The sequence below is a fragment of the Bombina bombina genome, chromosome 6 (genome assembly GCF_027579735.1).
Source record: "Bombina bombina isolate aBomBom1 chromosome 6, aBomBom1.pri, whole genome shotgun sequence".
Taxonomy (NCBI): domain Eukaryota; kingdom Metazoa; phylum Chordata; class Amphibia; order Anura; family Bombinatoridae; genus Bombina; species Bombina bombina.
In genome coordinates, this window is record NC_069504.1 from 1,153,271,644 (window position 1) to 1,153,295,260 (window position 23,617).

A 23,617-nucleotide genomic window follows, 5' to 3' on the forward strand; every position below is an offset into this window, starting at 1 on the left:
ATTACACACCTATACAGCATTACACACACCTATACAGCATTGCACACCTATACAGCATTACACACACCTATACAGCATTGCACACCTATACAGCATTACACACCTATACAGCATTACACACCTATACAGCATTACACACACCTATACAGCATTGCACACCTATACAGCATTACACACATATACAGCATTACACACACATATAAAGCATTACACACATATACAGCATTACCCACCTATACAGCATTACACAGATATACAGCATTACACACCTATACAGCATTACCCACCTATACAGCATTACACACTATACAGCATTACACACTATACAGCATTACCCACCTATACAGCATTACCCACCTATACAGCATTACACACACATACAGCATTACCCACCTATACAGCATTACACACATATACAGCATTACACACCTATACAGCATTACCCACCTATACAGCATTACACACCCATATACAGCATTACACACATATACAGCATTACACACCTATACAGCATTACACACCTATACAGCATTACCCACCTATACAGCATTACACACCTATACAGCATTACACACCTATACAGCATTACACACCTATACAGCATTACACACCCATATACAGCATTACACACATATACAGCATTACACACATATACAGCATTACACACATATACAGCATTACACACCCATACAGCATTACACACCCATACAGCATTACACACCTATACAGCATTACACACACATACAGCATTACCCACCTATACAGCATTACACACCTATACAGCATTACACACCTATACAGCATTACACACCTATACAGCATTACACACCCATACAGCATTACACACCTATACAGCATTACACACCTATACAGCATTACACACCCATACAGCATTACACACCTATACAGCATTACACACCCATACAGCATTACACACCTATACAGCATTACACACCTATACAGCATTACACACATATACAGCATTACACACCTATACAGCATTACACACATATACAGCATTACACACCCATACAGCATTACACACCCATACAGCATTACACACCTATACAGCATTACACACCCATACAGCATTACACACCCATACAGCATTACACACCTATACAGCATTACACACCCATACAGCATTACACACCTATACAGCATTACACACACATATACAGCATTACACACCTATACAGCATTACACACACATATACAGCATTACACACATATACAGCATTACACACCTATACAGCATTACACACCTATACAGCATTACACACATATACAGCATTACACACATATACAGCATTACACACCTATACAGCATTACACACATATACAGCATTACACACACATATACAGCATTACACACACCTATACAGCATTACACACCTATACAGCATTACACACATATACAGCATTACACACATATACAGCATTACACACCTATACAGCATTACACACATATACAGCATTACACACACATATACAGCATTACACACACCTATACAGCATTACACACATATACAGCATTACACACCTATACAGCATTACACACATATACAGCATTACACACACATATACAGCATTACACACACATATACAGCATTACACACACCTATACAGCATTACACACCCATACAGCATTACACACATATACAGCATTACACACACATACAGCATTACACACCTATACAGCATTACACACATATACAGCATTACACACCTATACAGCATTACACACCTATACAGCATTACACACATATACAGAATTACACACATATACAGCATTACACACACATATACAGCATTACACACCTATACAGCATTACACACATATACAGAATTACACACATATACAGCATTACACACACATACAGCATTACACACCTATACAGCATTACACACATATACAGCATTACACACACATATAAAGCATTACACACCTATACAGCATTACACACATATACAGCATTACACACCTATACAGCATTACACACCTATACAGCATTACACACCTATACAGCATTACGCACCTATACAACATTACACACCTATACAGCATTACACACACATATACAGCATTACCCACCTATACAGCATTACACACACATATACAGCATTACCCACCTATACAGCATTACACACACATATACAGCATTACACACACATATACAGCATTACACACCTATACAGCATTACACACACCTATACAGCATTGCACACCTATACAGCATTACACACACCTATACAGCATTGCACACCTATACAGCATTACACACACCTATACAGCATTGCACACCTATACAGCATTACACACATATACAGCATTACACACACATATAAAGCATTACACACATATACAGCATTACACACCTATACAGCATTACACACACATATACAGCATTACACACAAACAGCATTACACACCCATACAGCATTACACACATATACAGCATTACACACCTATACAGCATTACACACCTATACAGCATTACACACCTATACAGCATTACACACATATACAGCATTACACACACATATACAGCATTACACACATATACAGCATTACACACCTATACAGCATTACACACCTATACAGCATTACACACCCATACAGCATTACACACCCATACAGCATTACACACCTATACAGCATTACACACCTATACAGCATTACACACCTATACAGCATTACCCACCTATACAGCATTACACACCTATACAGCATTGCACACACATATACAGCATTACACACCTATACAGCATTACACACCTATACAGCATTACACACACATATACAGCATTACACACCTATACAGCATTACACACCTATACAGCATTACACACCTATACAGCATTACACACATATACAGCATTACACACACATATACAGCATTACACACATATACAGCATTACACACATATACAGCATTACACACACATATACAGCATTACACACCTATACAGCATTACACACCTATACAGCATTACACACCTATACAGCATTACACACATATACAGCATTACACACACCTATACAGCATTACAGACATATACAGCACCACTTCTAGACTCTTTGGGTAGATTTACCAAGCAGCGGATGCGGTCATCTACCCCTGATGTTTCCAGATCACCGGAAACTAGAGTTAAGAATCAGTGGTCATAAGACCGCCGCTCCTTAACTCATCTACCACCTCTAAGGTGGCGGATTGCAATCATCCCGATCAATAACGATCGAGATGATTGACACCCACTGCTAGTAACCGATTGGCCGCAAATGTGCAGGGGGCGGCATTGCACAAGCATTTTACTAGAAATGCTTGTGCAATGTTAAATGCAGACAGCGTATTACACACCTATACAGCATTACACACATATACAGCATTACACACACATACAGCATTACACACCTATACAGCATTACACACATATACAGCATTACACACACATATAAAGCATTACACACCTATACAGCATTACACACATATACAGCATTACACACCTATACAGCATTACACACACATACAGCATTACACACCTATACAGCATTACACACATATACAGCATTACACACACATATAAAGCATTACACACACCTATACAGCATTACACACCTATACAGCATTACACACCTATACAGCATTACGCACCTATACAACATTACACACCTATACAGCATTACACACACATATACAGCATTACCCATCTATACAGCATTACACACACATATACAGCATTACCCACCTATACAGCATTACACACACATATACAGCATTACACACCTATACAGCATTACACACACCTATACAGCATTGCACACCTATACAGCATTACACACACCTATACAGCATTGCACACCTATACAGCATTACACACCTATACAGCATTACACACCTATACAGCATTACACACACCTATACAGCATTGCACACCTATACAGCATTACACACATATACAGCATTACACACACATATAAAGCATTACACACATATACAGCATTACACACCTATACAGCATTACACACACATATACAGCATTACACACAAACAGCATTACACACATATACAGCATTACACACCTATACAGCATTACACACCTATACAGCATTACACACATATACAGCATTACACACACATATACAGCATTACACACATATACAGCATTACACACCTATACAGCATTACACACATATACAGCATTACACACACATACAGCATTACATACCTATACAGCATTACACACACATATACAGCATTACACACACATATACAGCATTACACACATATACAGCATTACACACCTATACAGCATTACACACACATATACAGCATTACACACCTATACAGCATTACACACCTATACAGCATTACACACCTATACAGCATTACACACATATACAGCATTACACACACCTATACAGCATTACAGACATATACAGCACCACTTCTAGACTCTTTGGGTAGATTTACCAAGCAGCGGATGCGGTCATCTACCCCTGATGTTTCCAGATCACCGGAAACTAGAGTTAAGAATCAGTGGTCATAAGACCGCCGCTCCTTAACTCATCTACCGCCTCTAAGGTGGCGGATTGCAATCATCCCGATCAATAACGATCGAGATGATTGACACCCACTGCTAGTAACCGATTGGCCGCAAATGTGCAGGGGGCGGCATTGCACAAGCATTTTACTAGAAATGCTTGTGCAATGTTAAATGCAGACAGCGTATGCTGTCAGCATTTAGCAATGCCAGGCGGACATGATTCGCTACAGCAAATCATGTCTGTCCGGCATTTGATAAATCGGCATCTTTGTATATAGTCTATAAAAAGCTTCTCTTCTCAGTGCACAGGAAAATCACTCCCACAGCACCCAACCAAAATATACAATATCAACAATGCTCTTTTGGTTCTCTATATACTGATTTAGCGCTAGATTATGAGTGGTGCGTTAACTGTTGTGCGATCGATATTGGCTTTTAGTGTACTATGGAATAGTGTGCAAGTTCACTCGTGCACCATTGCGATTTACACTCATCTGGTTAGTGCGACTTGAGAGCTTGTGTACATGGCAGGGGAAGAAAAAAAAAAGGTCCATTAAAGGGATGGTAAAGTCCAAATTAAACTTCCATGATTCAGATAGGGCATGTCATTTTAAATAACTTTCTAATTTACTTTTATCATCAAATGTGCTTTGTTCTCTTGGTGTTCTTAGTTGAATGCTAAACCTGGTAGGCTCATATGCTAATTTTTAAGCCCTTGAAGGCCGCCTCTTTTCTGAATGCATTTGACAGTTTTTCACAGCTAGGGGACTTTAGTTCATGTATTCCATATGAATAACATTGTGCTCTTGCAAGTGGAGTTATTTAAGAGTCAGCACTAATTGGCTAAATGCAAGTCTGTCAAAAGATCTGAGATAAGGGGCAGTCTGCAGAGTCTTAGATACAAGGTAATCACAGAGCTAAAAAGTATATTAATATAAATGAGATAAGGAGCAGTCTGCAGAGGCTTTAGATACAAGGTAATCACAGAGCTAAAAAGTATATTAATATAAATGAGATAAGGATCAGTCTGCAGAGGCTTAGATACAAGGTAATCACAGAGCAAAAAAGTATATTAATATAACTGAGATAAGGGAGCAATCTGCAGAGGCTTAGATACAAGGTAATCACAGAGCTAAAAAGTATATTAATATAACTGAGATAAGGGAACAATCTGCAGAGGCTTAGATACAAGGTAATCACAGAGGTAAAAAGTATATTAATATAACTGAGATAAGGGGCAGTCTGCAGAGTCTTAGATACAAGGTAATCACAGAGGTAAAAGTATATTAATATAACTGAGATAAGGAGCAGTCTGCAGAAGCTTAGCTACAAGGTAATCACAGAGGTAAAAAGTATATTAATATAACTGAGATAAGGGGCAGTCTGCATAGACTTAGATACAAGGTAATCACAGAGGTAAAAATTATATTAATATAACTGAGATAAGGGAGCAATCTGCAAAGGCTTAGATACAAGATAATCACAGAGGTAAAAAGTATATTAATATAACTGAGATAAGGGAGCAAACTGCAAAGGCTTAGATACAGGTTAATCATAGAGGTAAAAAGCATATTAATATAACTGAGATAAGGGGCAGTCTGCAGAGTCTTAGATACAGGTTAATCACAGAGGTAAAAATTATATTAATATAACTGAGATAAGGGAGCAATCTGCAAAGGCTTAGATACAAGGTAATCACAGAGGTAAAAATTATATTAATATAACTGAGATAAGGGAGCAATCTGCAAAGGCTTAGATACAGGGTAATCACAGAGGTAAAAAGTATATTAATATAACTGAGATAAGGGGGCAGTCTGCAGAGGCTTAGATACAAGGTAATCACAGAGGTAAAAACTATATTAATATAACTGAGATAAGGGGCAGTCTGCAGAGGCTTAGATACAGGGTAATCACAGAGGTAAAACGTATATTAATATGACTGAGATAAGGGGCAGTCTGCAGAGTCTTAGATACAGGGTAATCACAGAGGTAAAACGTATATTAATATAACTGAGATAAGGAGCAGTCTGCAGAGGCTTATATACAAGGTAATCACAGAGGTAAAAAGTATATTAATATAAATGAGATAAGGAACAGTCTGCAGAGGCTTAGATACAGGGTAATCACAGAGGTAAAACGTATATTAATATAACTGAGATAAGGGGCAATCTGCAGAGGCTTAGATACAAGGTAATCACAGAGGTAAAAGTATATTAATATAACTGAGATAAGGAGCAGACTGCAAAGGCTTAGATACAAGGTAATCACAGAGGTAAAACGCATCCTATAATATAAAAGTCCAAGTGTGTTTGCCCGAAGCTGTCATGCGCAGTAGAGACAGCACAAGGACAAACATACCTGGGCTTAGAGTCCCTACGTGATCAGTGATCTGCGGCAGAAGTGGGCGTGGCCGGGCCTGGCCGGGCGTGAAGGGGCGGGCCGGGTGTGGTCGCAAGATAGAGGGGAGAGAGATAGAGAGGGGGAGAGATAGAAAGAGGGAGAGAGAGAGAGAGAGAGAGGGGGGAGAGAGAGAGAGGGGGAGAGAGAGAGGGAGAGAGAGAGAGAGAGAGAGAGAGACAGAAAGGGGGAGAGAGAGAGAGAAAGGGGGAGAGAGAGAGAGAGAGAGAGAGAAAGGGGGGGAGAGAGAGAGGGGGAGAGGGAGGGGGAGAGAGGAGAGGGGGGGGAGAGAGAGAGAGAGAGAAAGAGAGGGAGAGAGGAGAGGGGGGGAGAGATAGATAGAGAGAGAGAGAGAGAGAGGAGAGGGGGGGAGAGAGGAGAGAGAGATAGATAGAGAGAGAGAGAGAGAGAGAGAGAGGAGAGGGGGAGAGAGAGAGAGGGGAGAGAGAGATAGAGAGAGAGAGAGACAGACACTATCTCTCTCTTTCTTTCTCCTTTAAAGTGAATGTAAATTTTGATGCTAAAGTGCCCGGTTTTTAAAAATTTGATTAAAAACAGGGGCACTTTAATTAATCAAAATTTAAATTTCCCTCGTGTTTGGAAAAATACTTAGCTTTTAAACTTTACAGCCGCTCCAGCTTCCTCCGCCCGTCGCAAAGCCTCTTCCTGGGTCTAAAATGAGGAATCCAGCTTCCTCCAATCACGGCGTTAAATCAGACACTGATTCCCCATGATTGGAGGATGACCAATCCATCATTTCTGATGTCAGAAATGGCTTGCAACGACCGGGGAAGCTTGGGCGCTGTCAAGTTTAAAAGGTAAGTATTTTTTCACAACACGAGTGAAATGTAAATTTTGATGAATTAAAGTGCCCCTGTTTTTAATCGAATTGTTGAAAACCGGGCAATCTAAATTTACATTCACTTTAACAGCTGTGAAGTTTAATATTAGACATTGTTTATGCATGAGATATTCCTTTTACGCCTCGTTTATGTCGTCACTTAATTCTGTGCACTAACCTTGTGCATTTTATTTGCATTTAGCTACAACTGAACAACGTGTTGGAAGCAGTGAAAGAAATCTGCTACACCCTGCGAGGTGTAGAAACTGAGGCTCTACATAATGCAGTCAGTGCTCTGTACAGAACTTGCCTGCAGCCAGAACAGGTAACCCTAAACCTTATGTGTGTATGGTGTGTAATAATGTGATGTATTCTCTTCAGTGAGGAGATATTCTCTTGTCCTTGCACTGTGTATCTGTCATGTTCCAGTGTATATGCGCTCAGGACACAGACCCTCGGGGCAGTGGTAGGGAATTGGAGACACCGACCCCTGACCCGGGGAAGAGTATCCTGGACGTGGATAAATGATATTCTGTGATTTATAGTGGCAAGAAGTTATTGTAGAATTCATGGCGAATGAAACATATGTATACAATATATTCTGGCTTCAATGGAAGCATACGGCTAGATTACGAGTCTTGCATTAGCCTTAAAAAGCAGTGTTGAGAGGTCCCAATGCTGCTTTTTAACGCTCGCTGGTATTACGAGTCTGGCAGGTACAGGTGTACCTCTCAATTTTCTTCCAAGACTCCTACCGCATTTAAAAGTCAGTAGTTAAGAGTTTTATGGGCTAACGCCGTAACATAAAACTCTTAACTAAAGTGCTACAAAGTTCACTAACACCCATAAACTACCTATTAACCCCTAAACCGAGGCCCCCCCCCCCCACATCGGAAACACTTTAATAAAGTTTTTGACCTCTAATCTGCCGACCGGACATCGCCGCCACTTTAATAAATATATTAACCCCTAAACCGCAGCACTCCCACCTCGCAAACACTAGTTACATTTTATTAACCCCTAATCTGCCGTCCCTAACATCGCCGAAACCTACCTACATTTATTAACCCCTAATCTGCCGACCCCAACGTCGCCGCTACTATATTAAATTGATTAACCCCTAAACCTAAGTCTAAACCTAAGTCTAACCCCCCCTAACTTAAATATAATTTAAATAAAACGAAATAAAATTACTACAATTAAATAAATTATTCCTATTTAAAACTAAATACATACCTATAAAATAAACCCTAAGCTAGTTACAATATAACTAATAGTTACATTTGTATCTATCTTAGGGTTTATATTTATTTTACAGGCAACTTTGTATTTATTTTAACTAGGTAGAACAGTTATTAAATAGTTATTAACTATTTAATAACTTCCTAGTTAAAATAAAGACAAATATACCTGTAAAATAAATCCTAACCTAAGTTACAATTACACCTAACGCTACACTATCATTAAATTAATTACCTAAACTAACTACAATTAAATACAATTAAATGAAATAAACTAAAGTACAAAAAAAACACTAAATTACAGAAAATAAAAAAATAATTACAAGAATTTTAAACTAATTACACCTAATCTAATCCCCCTAATAAAATAATAAAGCCCCCCAAAATAATAAAATTCCCTACCCTATACTAAATTACAAATAGCCCTTAAAAGGGCCTTTTGTGGGGCATTGCCCCAAAGTAATCAGCTCTTTTACGTGTAAAAAAAAAAATACAATACCCCCCCAACATTAAAACCCACCACCCACACACCCAACCCTATTCTAAAACCCACCCAATCCCCCCTTAATAAAACCTAACACTACCCCCTTGAAGATCACTCTACCTTGAGCCGTCTTCAATCAGCCAATAAGATTGAGCTTGCATTCTATTGGCTGTTCCAAACAGCCAATAGAATGTGAGCTCAATTCTATTGGCTGATTAAGGGCTATTTGTAATTTAGTATAGAGTAGGGAATTTTATTATTTTGGGGAGCTTTTTTATTTTATTAGGGGGATTAGATTAGGTGTAATTAGTTTAAAATTCTTGTAATTATTTTTTTATTTTCTGTAATTTAGTGTTTGTTTTTTTGTACTTTAGTTTATTTAATTTAATTGTATGTAATTGTAGTTAGTTTAGGAAATTAATTTAATGATAGTGTAGTGTAATTGTAATTTAGGGTAGGATTTATTTTACAGGTATATTTGTCTTTATTTTAACTAGGAAGTTATTAAATAGTTAATAGCTATTTAATAACGATTCTACCTAGTTAAAATAAATACAAAGTTGCCTGTAAAATAAATATAAACCCTAAGATAGATACAAATGTAACTATTATTATTATTCTTATTTAGATTTATTTAAATTATATTTAAGTTAGGGGGGTGTTAGACTTAGGTTTAGGGGTTAATAAATTTAATATAGTAGCGGCGACGATGGGGCGGCAGATTAGGGGTTAATAATTGTAGGTAGGTTGTGGCGACGTTGGGGTGGCAGATTAGGGGTTAATAGCTATAATGTAGGTGGCGTCGATGTTGGGGGCAGCAGATTAGGGGTTAATACATATAATGTAGGTGGCGGTGGTGTCCGGAGCGGCAGATTAGCGGTTAATATTATAATGTAGGTGTTGGCGATGTCGGGGCGGCAGATTAGGGGTTAATAAGTGTAAGATTAGGGGTGTTTAGTCTCGGGGTTCATGTTAGGGTGTTAGGTGTAGACATAACTTTTGTTTCCCCATAGGAATCAATATGGCTGCGTTAGGAGCTGATCGCTGCTTTTTTGCAGGTGTTAGGTTTTTTTTCAGCCGATTCTGCCCCATTGATTCATATGGGGAAATTGTGCATGAGCACGTTTAGCCATCTTACCGCTACCATAAGCAACGCTGGTATTGAGGTGAGATGTGGAGCTAAATTTTGCTCTACGCTCACCTTTTTGCGGCTAACCTGTAATACCAGCGTTATCTTAAGGGAGCGGTGAAAAAAAAATGCTCGTTAGCAATGCACCCCTGCTACTGCAAAACTCCTAATCTCGGTGATAAAGTGATACTGTGACTTATAGTTAATAGGAGTAGCTGCAGGATTCATGAGTGAAAAATATAGCAATGTAAGATGTTCAGGCTTTAGAGTAAACTGGTAGAAGATTGACTCATAGATGCAAACTAAGGTTTGTTGCAGGTTCACAGTACATATTATATAGAGCTGTATGTCAGTAATAAGCAGAGCAGCACAGGTGATAGACAAGTTGCAAGTTTAAGGCATTAAATACTGTTTGTGCATACATTGGAGAATCACAGGAAAGCTGTTTAACTGAACACATAGATGCAGAGTTCTGAATAAATTAACATGTTTGGAGGGGGTATTTCATCTATGACAAATTGTAGCAGAGAATAGTTATAAAGTTCTGAGTTAGATACTGTTGTAGTAATTAGAGAGTGATTATAACCAAATGTATACTTGTAATTTAGAATAAGTTCAGAGTTTAAGTAGCAGTGTCCAGGAAACAAAATGGATTTATATGGATATTTGCAATTAGATGATTTTAAGCATAGCTAAAAGGAAAGGCTGTAGTTTGAATATGCTGGAACAGTCACAGACCTTTGTTTTGGAACAAAACTTTAAAGCTAATGCAATGCACATTAGGCCTGAGAAGATTTAAAAAGAGGCTGAGGGAATCAGGTGCATGAATGATTAATTAATTTAGCAGGTAAGTTGAATGCAGATACTCCCCAAACATTATGATTGTCAGCAGCAGGGAAGGCAGTCTTAAAGGGACAGTGATATCAGACAGGCATATGTTACAGAATCCCCTCCTTAAAGGCGACCTCTGGGCGCCCAAAGCAATCCAAATGGAAAGAGGACAACATGGAGAGCTGGTAATAGCTGCATGGAGGTAGTGAGTCCAATCCAAAAATAAAAAAGAAGGGTTGGAGATCTCTTGAAAAAGCAAAATGACAATGTGAAGGCCATGGATTTCAGGTATCCTAAGATCTTGAAAATGATGAGCGCAAAACTTGAAGTCATATTTCTTGTAGTCATCATGAGAATGCTTGAACGTAACATACAATGAGCTTCCAACCACAGAATCATCCTCAGGGTGACCATGTACATAGCCAATGAAACGGCACCCAGTCCTAGACATATGAATAGGCTTTCCTCCACTTCAGAAATAGAGATGCAGCATTCTGGATTGTAAACCAGATTATCCACTTTTGGATCAGAGATTTGAGTACCCTCAGAATTAACCTCTTGTCTGAGGATTAGATATACTCCAAAAGAAAAAGCTATAGCCACTTCTAAATCAATAGCATGGCTTTCTTCAAAGTAGGAGATAGGAGTGTAGAGTGCAAGAATAAGATTTGACCAGTTCTTGCCATCTTCTGGTTCAATATCAAATGTGTCCTTACTGGATTCAGAATCAAGAGTGTCCTCACTAGGATCAGGTATATGAATACCTATTATGGGGCCAGGTTCAGGAATGTCCTTACTAAGATCAGGTAAAGGTTCAGGTATATCCTCAGTAAGATCAGGTAAAGGAATGCCCATGCCAGGGCAAGGTTCAGAAATATCCTCAGTAGGACCAGGTACAGGAATGCACACTCCAGGACAAGGTTCAGGAATATCCTCAGTAGGATCAGGTACAGGAATGCACACTCCAGGGCAAGGTTCAGGAATATCCTCAGTAGGATCAGATACAGGAATGCCCACTCCAGGGCAAGGTTCAGGAATATCCTCAGGATCAGGTACAGGAATACCCACTCCAGGGCATGGTTCAGGAATTCCCACACCAAGGCAAGGTTCGAGGACAGAAGAACTGAGGACAGGTGTGCCAACGTCAAGGCTTTGTTCATGGACAAGAGGCTTGAAGACTGGTATGCCCTCATTAGGGTTAGAAACATGAGTGTCCAAATTTGGGACAGTTGCTGAGATACTTGTACTAGGATCAGGTTCAAATATAGAAAAATGACCCACTTTAGAGTCCGGAACCATACTCTCTTCTGAGCAGAGGGCAAGGCTTTCTTCAGGGTTCACAAACAAATAATTTACAAGACCCACTTTAGAGCCAAGAACCATACTTGCTTCTGAGCAGAGGGCATGGCTATCTTCAGGATCAAGTATTATTACACCCATTTCCTGGTCAAACAAAGGAATACCCATACCAGGGTCAAAAACAGGAGAGTCCTCCTTGATACCAGGTTTAGTAGTATCATCATGGGAAACAGGGATAGGAATGGCCACTGGGGAATCTTGTTGAAAAACTTTAGTACATGTTTCAGGGTCAAGAATGTCCACTTTGGGACTAGGTTCAATAAATTTAGTACATGATTCAGGGTCAAGAACGTCCACTTGGGAACTAGGTTCAATAATATCCTTACAGAGTTCAGTATCAGGAATTCCTGTACAGGGAACAGATGTGGTAGAAAATGTAGGTTTAAGCAAAGTATCTCACAAGGAAAATGTTTTCTTAGATGCAGTAACAGAAGAACTTTGAGAAGGTAGAGTGCAGTGAAATATGCCACTCTCAGCTAGATGCGGAGGAATTGTGACACAAAATTCTGATTGAGAAGTTTTCTGGGGTTTAGCAGGCATACTTATTTGACTTTGAATTTCAGGGCTAAATTCTCCAGGGACTACCTCTGAAAGGTTGTATATCTGGAACAAATTTATCTTTTGCTTCTACTACAGGGTTTACAGACATTAAGGCAGCATGAGAGGGGTGTAAGGAATCAGCAGTTGAAAGCAGTGTTTGTAATTGAGAAGAGAAGCCATTAAGTGCTTAAAAAACAGACTAATGGCGACTAGAGACAACATCCAGCTTGGTGTTGAGGGTATCATGAGGCAAGAGAGGATCTGGCACAACAGGAACTGAAACAGGAGCTTCAGGCTGAGTTTCCTCTTTACACTTCTGAGTTTCTGTAGGCAGAAAGATTTTCTTTTTCTGCTATTTTTCAGAGAGCATAAATAACTGATATTTCTTCCCAATATGAGGCTTCTTACGGTGGTGCAACTGTGGCCTGGAGTACCTTATATCAGTTTGAGAGCAGAAAGTTCAGCATAGTTCTTGAGGGGACCATTTCTCCAAATAGCAGTCTGTAAACCAGATGGCTCTTCTTCCAGTTCTGAATCTATCCAATAGACATGTGCGATTCGTTTCGTATCAATTCGGAAATTCGGCCGAATTTCTTAAATTCGGAGATTCGGATCTATTTGAATTTCCGAATCGAAATAGTGCTGAATCTACCGAATAAATACGAATTAGTTCAGATTTATTCGGTAGATTCGGATGGCCATGGATTACACTAGTATTGTACAGTATATTAGGTTATATCACTCTGCTATGGGTTATACCTAATATACAGTACATAATACTAGTCTAATACACAGCATATCCCACCTAACACATACCGAAATTCCGAATTTCCGAATCAAACCAAACCGAATCGAACCGAATCCAGTCGAATTTATTCGAATCTGAATGAATCCAAAACGAATACGAAATAAATTCATTCAAATTTTTCCGAATTCGAATCGATACGAACCGAAATTCGAAAAAATCCGAATCGTTCCGAACCTAAACAAATTTTTCGATCATGCACAAGTCTACTATCCAATCTACAGAATCCCTGGGAATATCATAAATAGGAAGATCAGTATTTCCATGAGAGGTTTCATGATGGGAGCTGTGTGCAGCATCTATATTGTAAATATAGCATCCCAGGATGTCATTATAGCCAATAGGTTGAGGTTTTCTGTGATTTTGTGGCAAATTAAAGTTGTGCTCATACCAGTCTAATGCCAGTTCAGCTGGATCTGTGAAGTCATCCTTCTCATTGACATATTCAGACTCAGAGTCAGTATCACCAGGATGGGACTCACAGACAGGAGGAGTAGATGGTATTCTGGTACAGTAGTCCTGTCTTTTTAAAGATTTGAATTTTTTTTCCTGAATCTACATTCTTTTCATTTTCATAGTCAGATTCAGAATCAATTTCACCAAAATGGAAATCACAAAAATGAGGAGTAGAGGATACTCTAGAATGGGAGTACTGTGTCTTTAAATTTTTAAAAGTATGAAAATCTTCTGTTTTTCCTTTAGAGATAGCTTGGGTCTGAGAGCTTGTATTTTTTTTTTCTTCCTGGTTCGAGGCATCCACTAAAAGTGTGGGGTCCTTTTTTAAGCATTGGCTTTCTGTTATGTTCTGGTGTATATGTGCTCAGGACACAGATGCTCTGGGCAGTGGTAGTAAATTGGAGACAATGACCCCTGACCCGGGGATGAGTATCATGGACATGGATAGATGATATTCTGTGATTCATAGTTGCAAGAAGTTATTGTAGAATTCATGGTGAGTGAAACATATGTATGCAATATATTCTGGCTTCAATGGAAACATAAATTGATACTGTGACTTATAGTTAATAGGAGTAGCTGCAGGATTCATGAGTAAAAAATATAGCAATGTGAGATGTTCAGGCTTCAGAGTAAACTGGTAGAAGATTGACTCATAGGGGCATATCTATCAAGCTCCATATGGAGCTTGAAGCCCCGTGTTTCTGGTGAGCCTTCAGACTTGCCAGAAACACCTGTCCACCTGCTCTAAAGAGGCGGACAGACATTGCCGCAATTCAACCTGATCAAGTACGATCGGTTTGATTGACACCCCCTTGCTGGCAGCCGATTGGCCGCAAATCTGCAGGGGGCGGCGTTGCTCCAGCAGTTCACCAGAGCTGCTGGTGCAATGCTGAATATGGAGAGCGCATTGCTCTCTGCATTCAGCGAGGTCTGTCGGACCTGATCTGCACTGTTGGATCAGGTCCATCAGACCTTTGTAAAAAATGGCCCCATAGATGCAAAAGTTTGTTGCAAGTTCACATGACATCATATTATATAGAGCTGTATGTCAGAGTAATAAGCAAAGCAGCACAGGTGATAGACAAGTTGCAAGTTTAAGGCATTGAATACTGTTGGTGCATATATTGGAGAATCACAGGAAAGCTGTTTAACTGAACACATAAATGCAGAGTTCTGAATATATTAACATATTTGGAGGAGGATATTTCAGCTATGACAACTTGTAGCAGAGAATAGTTATAAAGTTCTGAGTAAGATGCTGTTGTAGTAATTAGAGAGTGATTATAACCAAATGCATACTTGTAATTTAGAATAAGTTTAGAGTTTGTTAAGCAGCAGTGTCCTGGAAACAAAATGGATTTATATGGATACTTGCAATTAGATGATTTTAAGCATAGCTAAAAGGAAAGACTGTAGTTTGAATATGCTGGTAAAATCCATATTGGAACAGTCACAGACCTCTGTTGTTCTGGAACAAAACCTTAAAGCTAATGCAATGCACATTAGGCCTAAGATGGTTTAAAAAGAGGCTGAGGTAATCAGGTGCATGAATGATTAAATATTTGGCAAGTAAGTCAAATGCAGATACTCCCCAAACAGTATGATTGTCAGTAGCAGGGGAAGCAGTCTTAAAGGGACAGTGATATAAGGCAGGCATATGTTACAGTACTAATGTGATGTATTCTCTTCAGTGCGGAAATATTCTCCTGTCCTTGCACTGTATAGTGATGCAATGTATTCTCTTCAGTGAGAAGATATTCTCCTGTGTACTAATGTGATGTATTCTCTTCAGTGAGGAGATATTCTCCTGTCCTTGCACTGTTTACTAATGTGATGTATTCTCTTCAGTGAGGATATATTCTCCTGTCCTTGCACTGTGTACTAATGTGATGTATTTACTTCAGCGAGGAGATATTCACCTGTCCTTGCACTGTGTACTAATGTGATGTATTCTCTTCAGTGTCAGTATATGGCCGGGTTATGATACAATATATCTAAAAATTATTCTTTAAAATAAAACCCCAATAAAATGCATATACTAAACCATAAAATTAATATAAATTCCTAAGTTCTTTGTATTAGTTAAAATATATAGACACATTGAATTATATTTGTAGAAAACCAGATATGAATCAAAACTATACACGTTTCAACTGTTATAATATGTTATGCAAAGATCCTAAAAAATACCTTATTTATTAACATTATTCACAATTGAATTTCATTTAAATACCACAATGAGATACCAAGATATTAGCCATTAACATTCAGACTGGTACAATTAAGTTATTGAACCCACAAATGATTCTAATACAATTCAAATTAGAACACAGAAGTATATATATTCTTAATGTAAACAGTCAGTTACTATGTAAGTTATCCTTATTGCATTAATAAAACTCTCTTGTCAGTATCTATATTTCATTTCGCATAACAGATAATTTACAATTTGATACCAAACTCCAATATTTCCTCAATTTCTATGTTAAAATATAAAATATCCACATATATCTGTGTTTATGACTAAGGACATCTTGTTTTCCTGTAAAACAAAGGGAAAATTGTCAAATATGTATACATCTATTTGCAGTATTTATCTAATATGTTACTATTAGTCATTGCTTTTTAGGTCCACATATATCCATTTATATGCTTCCAAAAAATACAGAGGTTAAGAGAGACATTTTATGCTTTTTAAAAAAAATATATAGGTTAAGACATGTTAAAATCTTAACTCTCAGGTTTTCATGTTCATTTGAGTATCTCCTTATATTCATATAAAAACACAGCAGATCACACATTTTTATATAGTATTTAAAATCATACAGGTTGTATTTTAACAATTGGTTTGAGAGTTAAATGCAAGACATGTGCTTTTGCTTAGCTAATCTTCCTCTAGACGTATGTCTGAGCTTCGTATATTCAAACCTCAGCAGTTATAATCAACCTTTGCATCTCAAGCTTAAAATGTAAAGTTTTAGACATTACATCTCTGTCACTCCAGGGATTCCTGTAATCTAGGTACCATGTTTATCTTTGTTTGAAAAGATCTAATCTCATTAAGTGGTGAGGTAAAGAATGTGTTATTTTTGAAGTAATTTGCCATTCTTTGAAATGACTGTCTGAAATTAACTAGACCAACTGTCTTTTCTAAAATTACTTTGAAAACTATTTTTTTTTATTAATTGGGACACAGGCCTGTAATGTATCCTGTGTAATCAAAAGAAGTGGGGGCTTATTTACACACAGTGAAATTTTGCAATTTTACAAATGAAATGAATTATTTGGTGTACACAGCCATATTATCATTAAATAATAAGTATATATGTGTATATTATTTACATAATACTCAGATACCTTGACATAAACCCCCCTCCAATTATAAATAGATGTAGGACACATGTATTTAAATTGGCTTAAGGTCAGTGGTATTTGGTGAGGATGTTGACTGTGCATTATAGACAGTCTTCTATGGAGAGAGTCTGTCATTTTTGAGCCTTCATGCTCATCAGCTAGGCATCTTTAAACTACAATATTTCTTTATTTCATTTGGGGATATGACATTTCATTCTCCCTCTATGACTTGTAATTGGGATCTAGGATGGCACGCTCGTAAATTATTAATATGGACCCATTCATCCATAAAAGTATCATTTTTAGGTATCCTAATTTTATAGGCGACTGGAGATATTTTGTCAGTGATGACAAAAGGACCCTTCCATGATGGAAGAAACTTCTTCTCCTTAACCTGATCTCTTCCAAACTTTATCATTTATTGCATATTCCTTTTTGGAGGTTTTGAGATCATAATAGGTTTTAGTGGCAGTTGCAGCCTTTTCTAAGTTCCTTTGAGCAAATGCAAAGGCATATTGCTGGTGCTTTCTTAGGTTCTCCACATATTGATTATTGGCAGCATTTATCAAGTTCTGGTCTGATGTACTGTACAGTAGATGCTGAGGTAGAACCTTTCTTCTACCAGTCATCAGTTCAAAAGGTGACATCTTGGTAGCACTACTTGGAGTTGCTCTTAATGACATTAGGACTAGAGGTAGTTTTACATTCCAGTCTTTACCCGTTTCATTCACAAACTTTTTGAGGATTTTAACAATGGACTGGTTGTAACGCTCTACACCACCACTTGAGGCAGCTCTATACGCAATATGGAGCTTTCTTTTGACCCCTAGTATTTTCCACATTTTGGTCATCACTTTGCTAGTGAAGTGGGTTCCCCGATCTGATTTGATTATTTGGGGCAAACCAAATCTGGAAAACACGTGGTTGATGAGCAAAGCTGCGCATGTTTCAGCACTATAGTGAACAGGCATGTCACTGTTAACATGTATTTGTTACCTCTTGATGACCTTGTTACTGGACCGATGAAATCAATTTGTATATCTGACCATGGCATTACCATCCCCCTTTTCTGCAATGATGCTCTATGCATTGGTGCAGTGGGTTGGAACTGTGGACAGATTAAACAACCTTGACAGAAAGTTTGAACATCTTTCAACATGTGTGGCCAGAAGGCATAATCATGCAATATTTCATACATTAATTTGGCGCCACAATGGCCAGATGTGGGAGCATCATGGGCATGTTGAAGCATTAGACCTCTAAACTTGGTGGGTACCACCCATTGCTGGATGCCAGTTTTGGAGGTTCTAGTTAACAAACCATCCTGTAACTTGGATTGTGATCTAGATTTTATTAATATTCTAAGATCTTACATGCCAATGTAATCATCTTTTGAGATGGGGTTGCTTTCAGGATCTTCTATGTATTTATAGAAGATGCCTACAATGGGGTATTCTTTTTGACTAGTGATCAGGCCCTCACTAGGAGAATCCTGACTCCATTGTACCAGGTTAGGCTCATTCTGTTGTTTTGTCTGGTTTCTGGTAATGGCTTCTACCTGAATTGCACCCATTAAGTGGTCGATATTTAGGAGTTCTCCAGTTATGGCTCCTTCTTTGGCTAATGAATCCGCAAGATCATTGCCTTCCTTATCTGGACCTAGAACCCTGGAATGACCCTTGGTCTTTTTCCAGTGGATGGTTAAATCATTGGACACCACCAGATTATCAATCTCGCAGAACAACTTCCCATGCTTGACTGGTTTGTTGTTACTTTTCTGCATGCCATTTCTTTTCCAAGTTGGAAGGTATTCAACAAAAGTGTCATGCACATAATTTGAGTCAGTAATGATCACAAATTTGTGAATATTTTGTTCAATAGCCATTTCAATGGTTTTTAGAACAGCAGTGAGTTCTGCAAATTAACTGGATCTTGGTCCAATGTTGAAACCTATAGATATATTTGGGAATCCACCTGTCCAAGTTATACCAATGCCAGTGACTAATCTGCGCTCGTTATCAATAGTGGCATGGTAAGAACAACCATCAACATATACCCAAGGTAATGTTTGACAATGGTCCTCATTGTATATTTTATATGGAGAAAGCAATTGTTCCTCTAGGAAATCATCTTCTGATAATTCTTCCCCAGGATCTTTAGCAGTACAGTCATGGAGCTCAGCAAGCCCTTGTGCGACTGGATTCTTTTTATTCTGCTTGTAGCGAATTTCTAAAGGCCAGCCTTGTACGGAAAGAGTCCAAGCTGTTATGCGGCTATTAGACAAATTCCCATCTTTTATTCTCTCACTTTGCAGATATAGCAAAGGCTGGTGGGCCATTTCTACAATAATTTTCTCACCCTGTATATAGCTGCGGAAATTTTGTAGAGCCCATACAGTAGTTAAGAGGGCTTTTTTGCAATCACTAAATTTTATTTCTACTGGGGATAGAGTTTTGCTCGCATAAACAATGACTTTGCTTAAATTATCATGTTTTTGGTATAAAACATCACTCATGCTTATATCTGTGTAACCTGTCTCTAAATAGAAAGGTTTACCACCTTCAGGGTACGCTAAGCAAGGTGCTTGAGTGAGTTTCCTCTTCAGCTCCTAGATGGCTGTCTCTTGAGACTCACTCCAGTGCCATTTCACATCCTTCTTTAGAAGAAGTAGTAGTGGTTTAGCTAATTCTCCATAATTATCAATAATTTTGCGAGAATAATTTGTCATACCCAGGAATGATGTAAATTACTTTAAGTTAGTTGGGTTTTTAGAATTTACTATAGCTTCCACCTTTTTCTTCTGAGGATTTAGCCCTTCATAAGAAACTTCATGTCCCAAGAAGTTTACAGGAGTGCGGCACCATTGAGCTTTATGTAGGGATATTTTGACATCTGCCCTTTTAAGTTGGCTGAGGACGTGTTTAATTTCTGCGATGTGTTTTTCAAAGTCTGTGCTTTTGATCAAAATATCATCAACATATGATAAGGTCCCCCTTTCCAGTGCATCAGGTATAGCCTTATGCATGAATACAGTAAATTCATGTCCAGAATTTATGTATCCAAATGGAAGTCTCTGGAATGCATACTGGACCTTTTGCAATGAGAATGCCAGCTTATACTGGTCCTCCTCATGTACCTTTATGGTCCAATATCCCTGTGCACAATCAATGGCAGTAAATATTTTGGATCCCTGCATCTGTGCTAGGCACTGTTAAATATATGGCACAGACCAGCCAGACAAGTACACTCCCTTGTTTAGCTGTCTTAGGTCAGCACACAAACGCCATTGTCCATTGGGCTTAAGAACATCTAGAATAGGATTGTTATAAGAGCTGTGCACCTGTAGGATAATACCCCTTTCTTCAAGGTTCCTTTTAATTTCTGCAAGAGAATCATAGGAGGCTAAAGGAAGTCTGTATTGTTTAACAAAGATAGGTGGTGCATTGGGATCTGTTTGGATTCTTGCAATGTGCAAGTCTGTAGTCTCACAGTCATAAGAATCCCTAGCAAAAATACCCTTGTACTCCATCAAGAGTTCTCGCAGTTGTCGGCGTTCATCATCGCTGGAACAGCCATCAGCTAAGGAAATTTGCTCTTCGACTATTTGTTGAAATCCTGGAAAGATTTCAGGCAGTCCTATTTCATAGGCTTCTTCCAACCTAGAGGTGAGGTCTTGTAATTTATATTGCCCCCATGACTCTGGGTATTGGGGTAATCTTGCTGTTTGATTGGCTGATCAAACACCAGGGAGCTTCTTCAATTTTACAGATGCCTTCCTCTGAGCTGAAGGGATAAATAGACTGAATAGTAAATAGACCCTCTGGCATAGATGCAAAGGATTGTTCTATTAATTGTTCTTCAGTTAAGTATCATTCAGATATTTGCCCAATTACATTATTCTGAAATCCAAAAGTGTAATAACTTGATTCCAGTGCATATCCTATGGTAGTTCCCTTGGATAAGGTTATATCCTGTGGGGTCATGTTATGCACAATAACATGTATTGGAAGAGTACCAATATTTACCAAAGGAGTATGGGTCATTGTGATACCCATATTTTGCATTCTATGGGAGAGGCAAATTAGTGTTTCAGAAGTTTTTAATTTCTGACCTCTTTTTACCTGTAAGGGTAAGAGGAATTTATCAGCCCCAGCTGATCACAAATTATAACATCATTAGACACCTGCATATTCACAGCATATGGTATTTGCTGGTTTGATTTCAGGGCTGCGTTTTTATCCTGAAATACTTCAGGGTCCCCCTTTAACCTGCTCCAGAAGCAAGAGTTAATCAAATCTATTTGTATGGAATATCTATGTAGGAGATCATTGCCAATGTATATTTAATTATGGGGAGTATTTAAAATTAAAAACAGGTGTTTCGCTGATTTATTGCCTATAGATATAGATAATAAGCACTTAGCTGTGATGTTATAGCTTTCAAACCTGTCATCCAGGCCGTGGACACAGTGGTCTTGGGGAGAAAGATATTTAATCACTTTAGGTTCAGCTATCTGCACTAATAAGCCTTCGCTTATATAGCTAGCTTCCTGTTTTAAGTTCAATTTAGCATATTTGGTTTTACCAAGGTCATGCACTTGTCTAGGGATAAATAGATCCTCTTTAACTCTCGCAATTTCTGCAAGGAATTATGAATGTTCTCCCCCTTTAGGGGATTTAGGGCCCCCCTTGTGGAGAGATATTTTTAATACATCGCCATCTAAGGAAATATTGGCTATTTTTCCAGGCAGAATTTTAAAAGTATGATCATCAGAGCCACTTAGGGGAATCTGATCATCTATCTGCAGGATAGTTACTTCAGGTACAGAGTTATTCCTGAAATGAATCTCTACAGCATCTGGCTTCTCTTCCACCACGTGACAGTGATGTCTGCTGTGAGACATAATGGGTCGCTCATAATTAAGAGGTCTTTTTACTTGTGACCAGATTATATTATTTATGCAATCAATTGTGGTGCTTAATCACTTCAGGAGTTAAATACCAATGATTAAACGATCAGTTGGCAGATCCACTATAATGACAGTGTGTATTATGACCCTGTTCCCTAGCTTTAGCTTTAACCATGCCATACCCCAAACTTTGAGGGGATCACCCCAACACCTATTAGCGAACCATCAAATTCCCTTAGCTTAGGTTTGTGGGGCGTTCGCTCATTTAGCTGTGCGTAGTACCTGTGGGATAGAATAGTTGCCTGAGATCCAGTATCAATTAATCCCATGATAGGGTTGGAAACTGAATCCTGGAGCTCAGCTAATACATAATATCTCCCTGCAGTTACTATCATTTCACACATAAAATTGGCATGATCATACATCTGTGGGCTTCGCCACGTGTTACCTGAATCAGCCGTGTTACCTGATGCAGAAGAAACTTCTATATTAGGGTCAACTGGGTTCTTGTGTACTGCATCTGTGGAGATAAGGTTAAGAGAATGCTGCAGAGGAAGAGATTGGTTAGAGCATCACAGATAAATCGTCCGTTTCTGGTCTGTAGGGAGAGAATATGATTAGTTCCATTATAGACATTTATTATTTCATTTGATATATATCTTCCCCCTCTTTCAGGTAATATCTGAGTACTTATGATTGTGCCTGTGGCCCACTGTTGAC

At 38.5% G+C, this 23,617-nt stretch overlaps 1 protein-coding gene across 1 annotated transcript in view; it reads left to right on the forward strand.

The window, feature by feature from the left end:
- The window catches only part of LOC128664935 (phosphatidylinositol 3-kinase C2 domain-containing subunit gamma-like), a 131,742-nt gene that overhangs the window by 49,030 nt on the left and 59,095 nt on the right, over positions 1-23,617 (forward strand). The window contains exon 5 of the mRNA XM_053719728.1: positions 7,989-8,111. Coding sequence (XP_053575703.1) covers positions 7,989-8,111 — 123 coding nt within the window. The remainder of the gene's footprint in view (positions 1-7,988; positions 8,112-23,617) is intronic.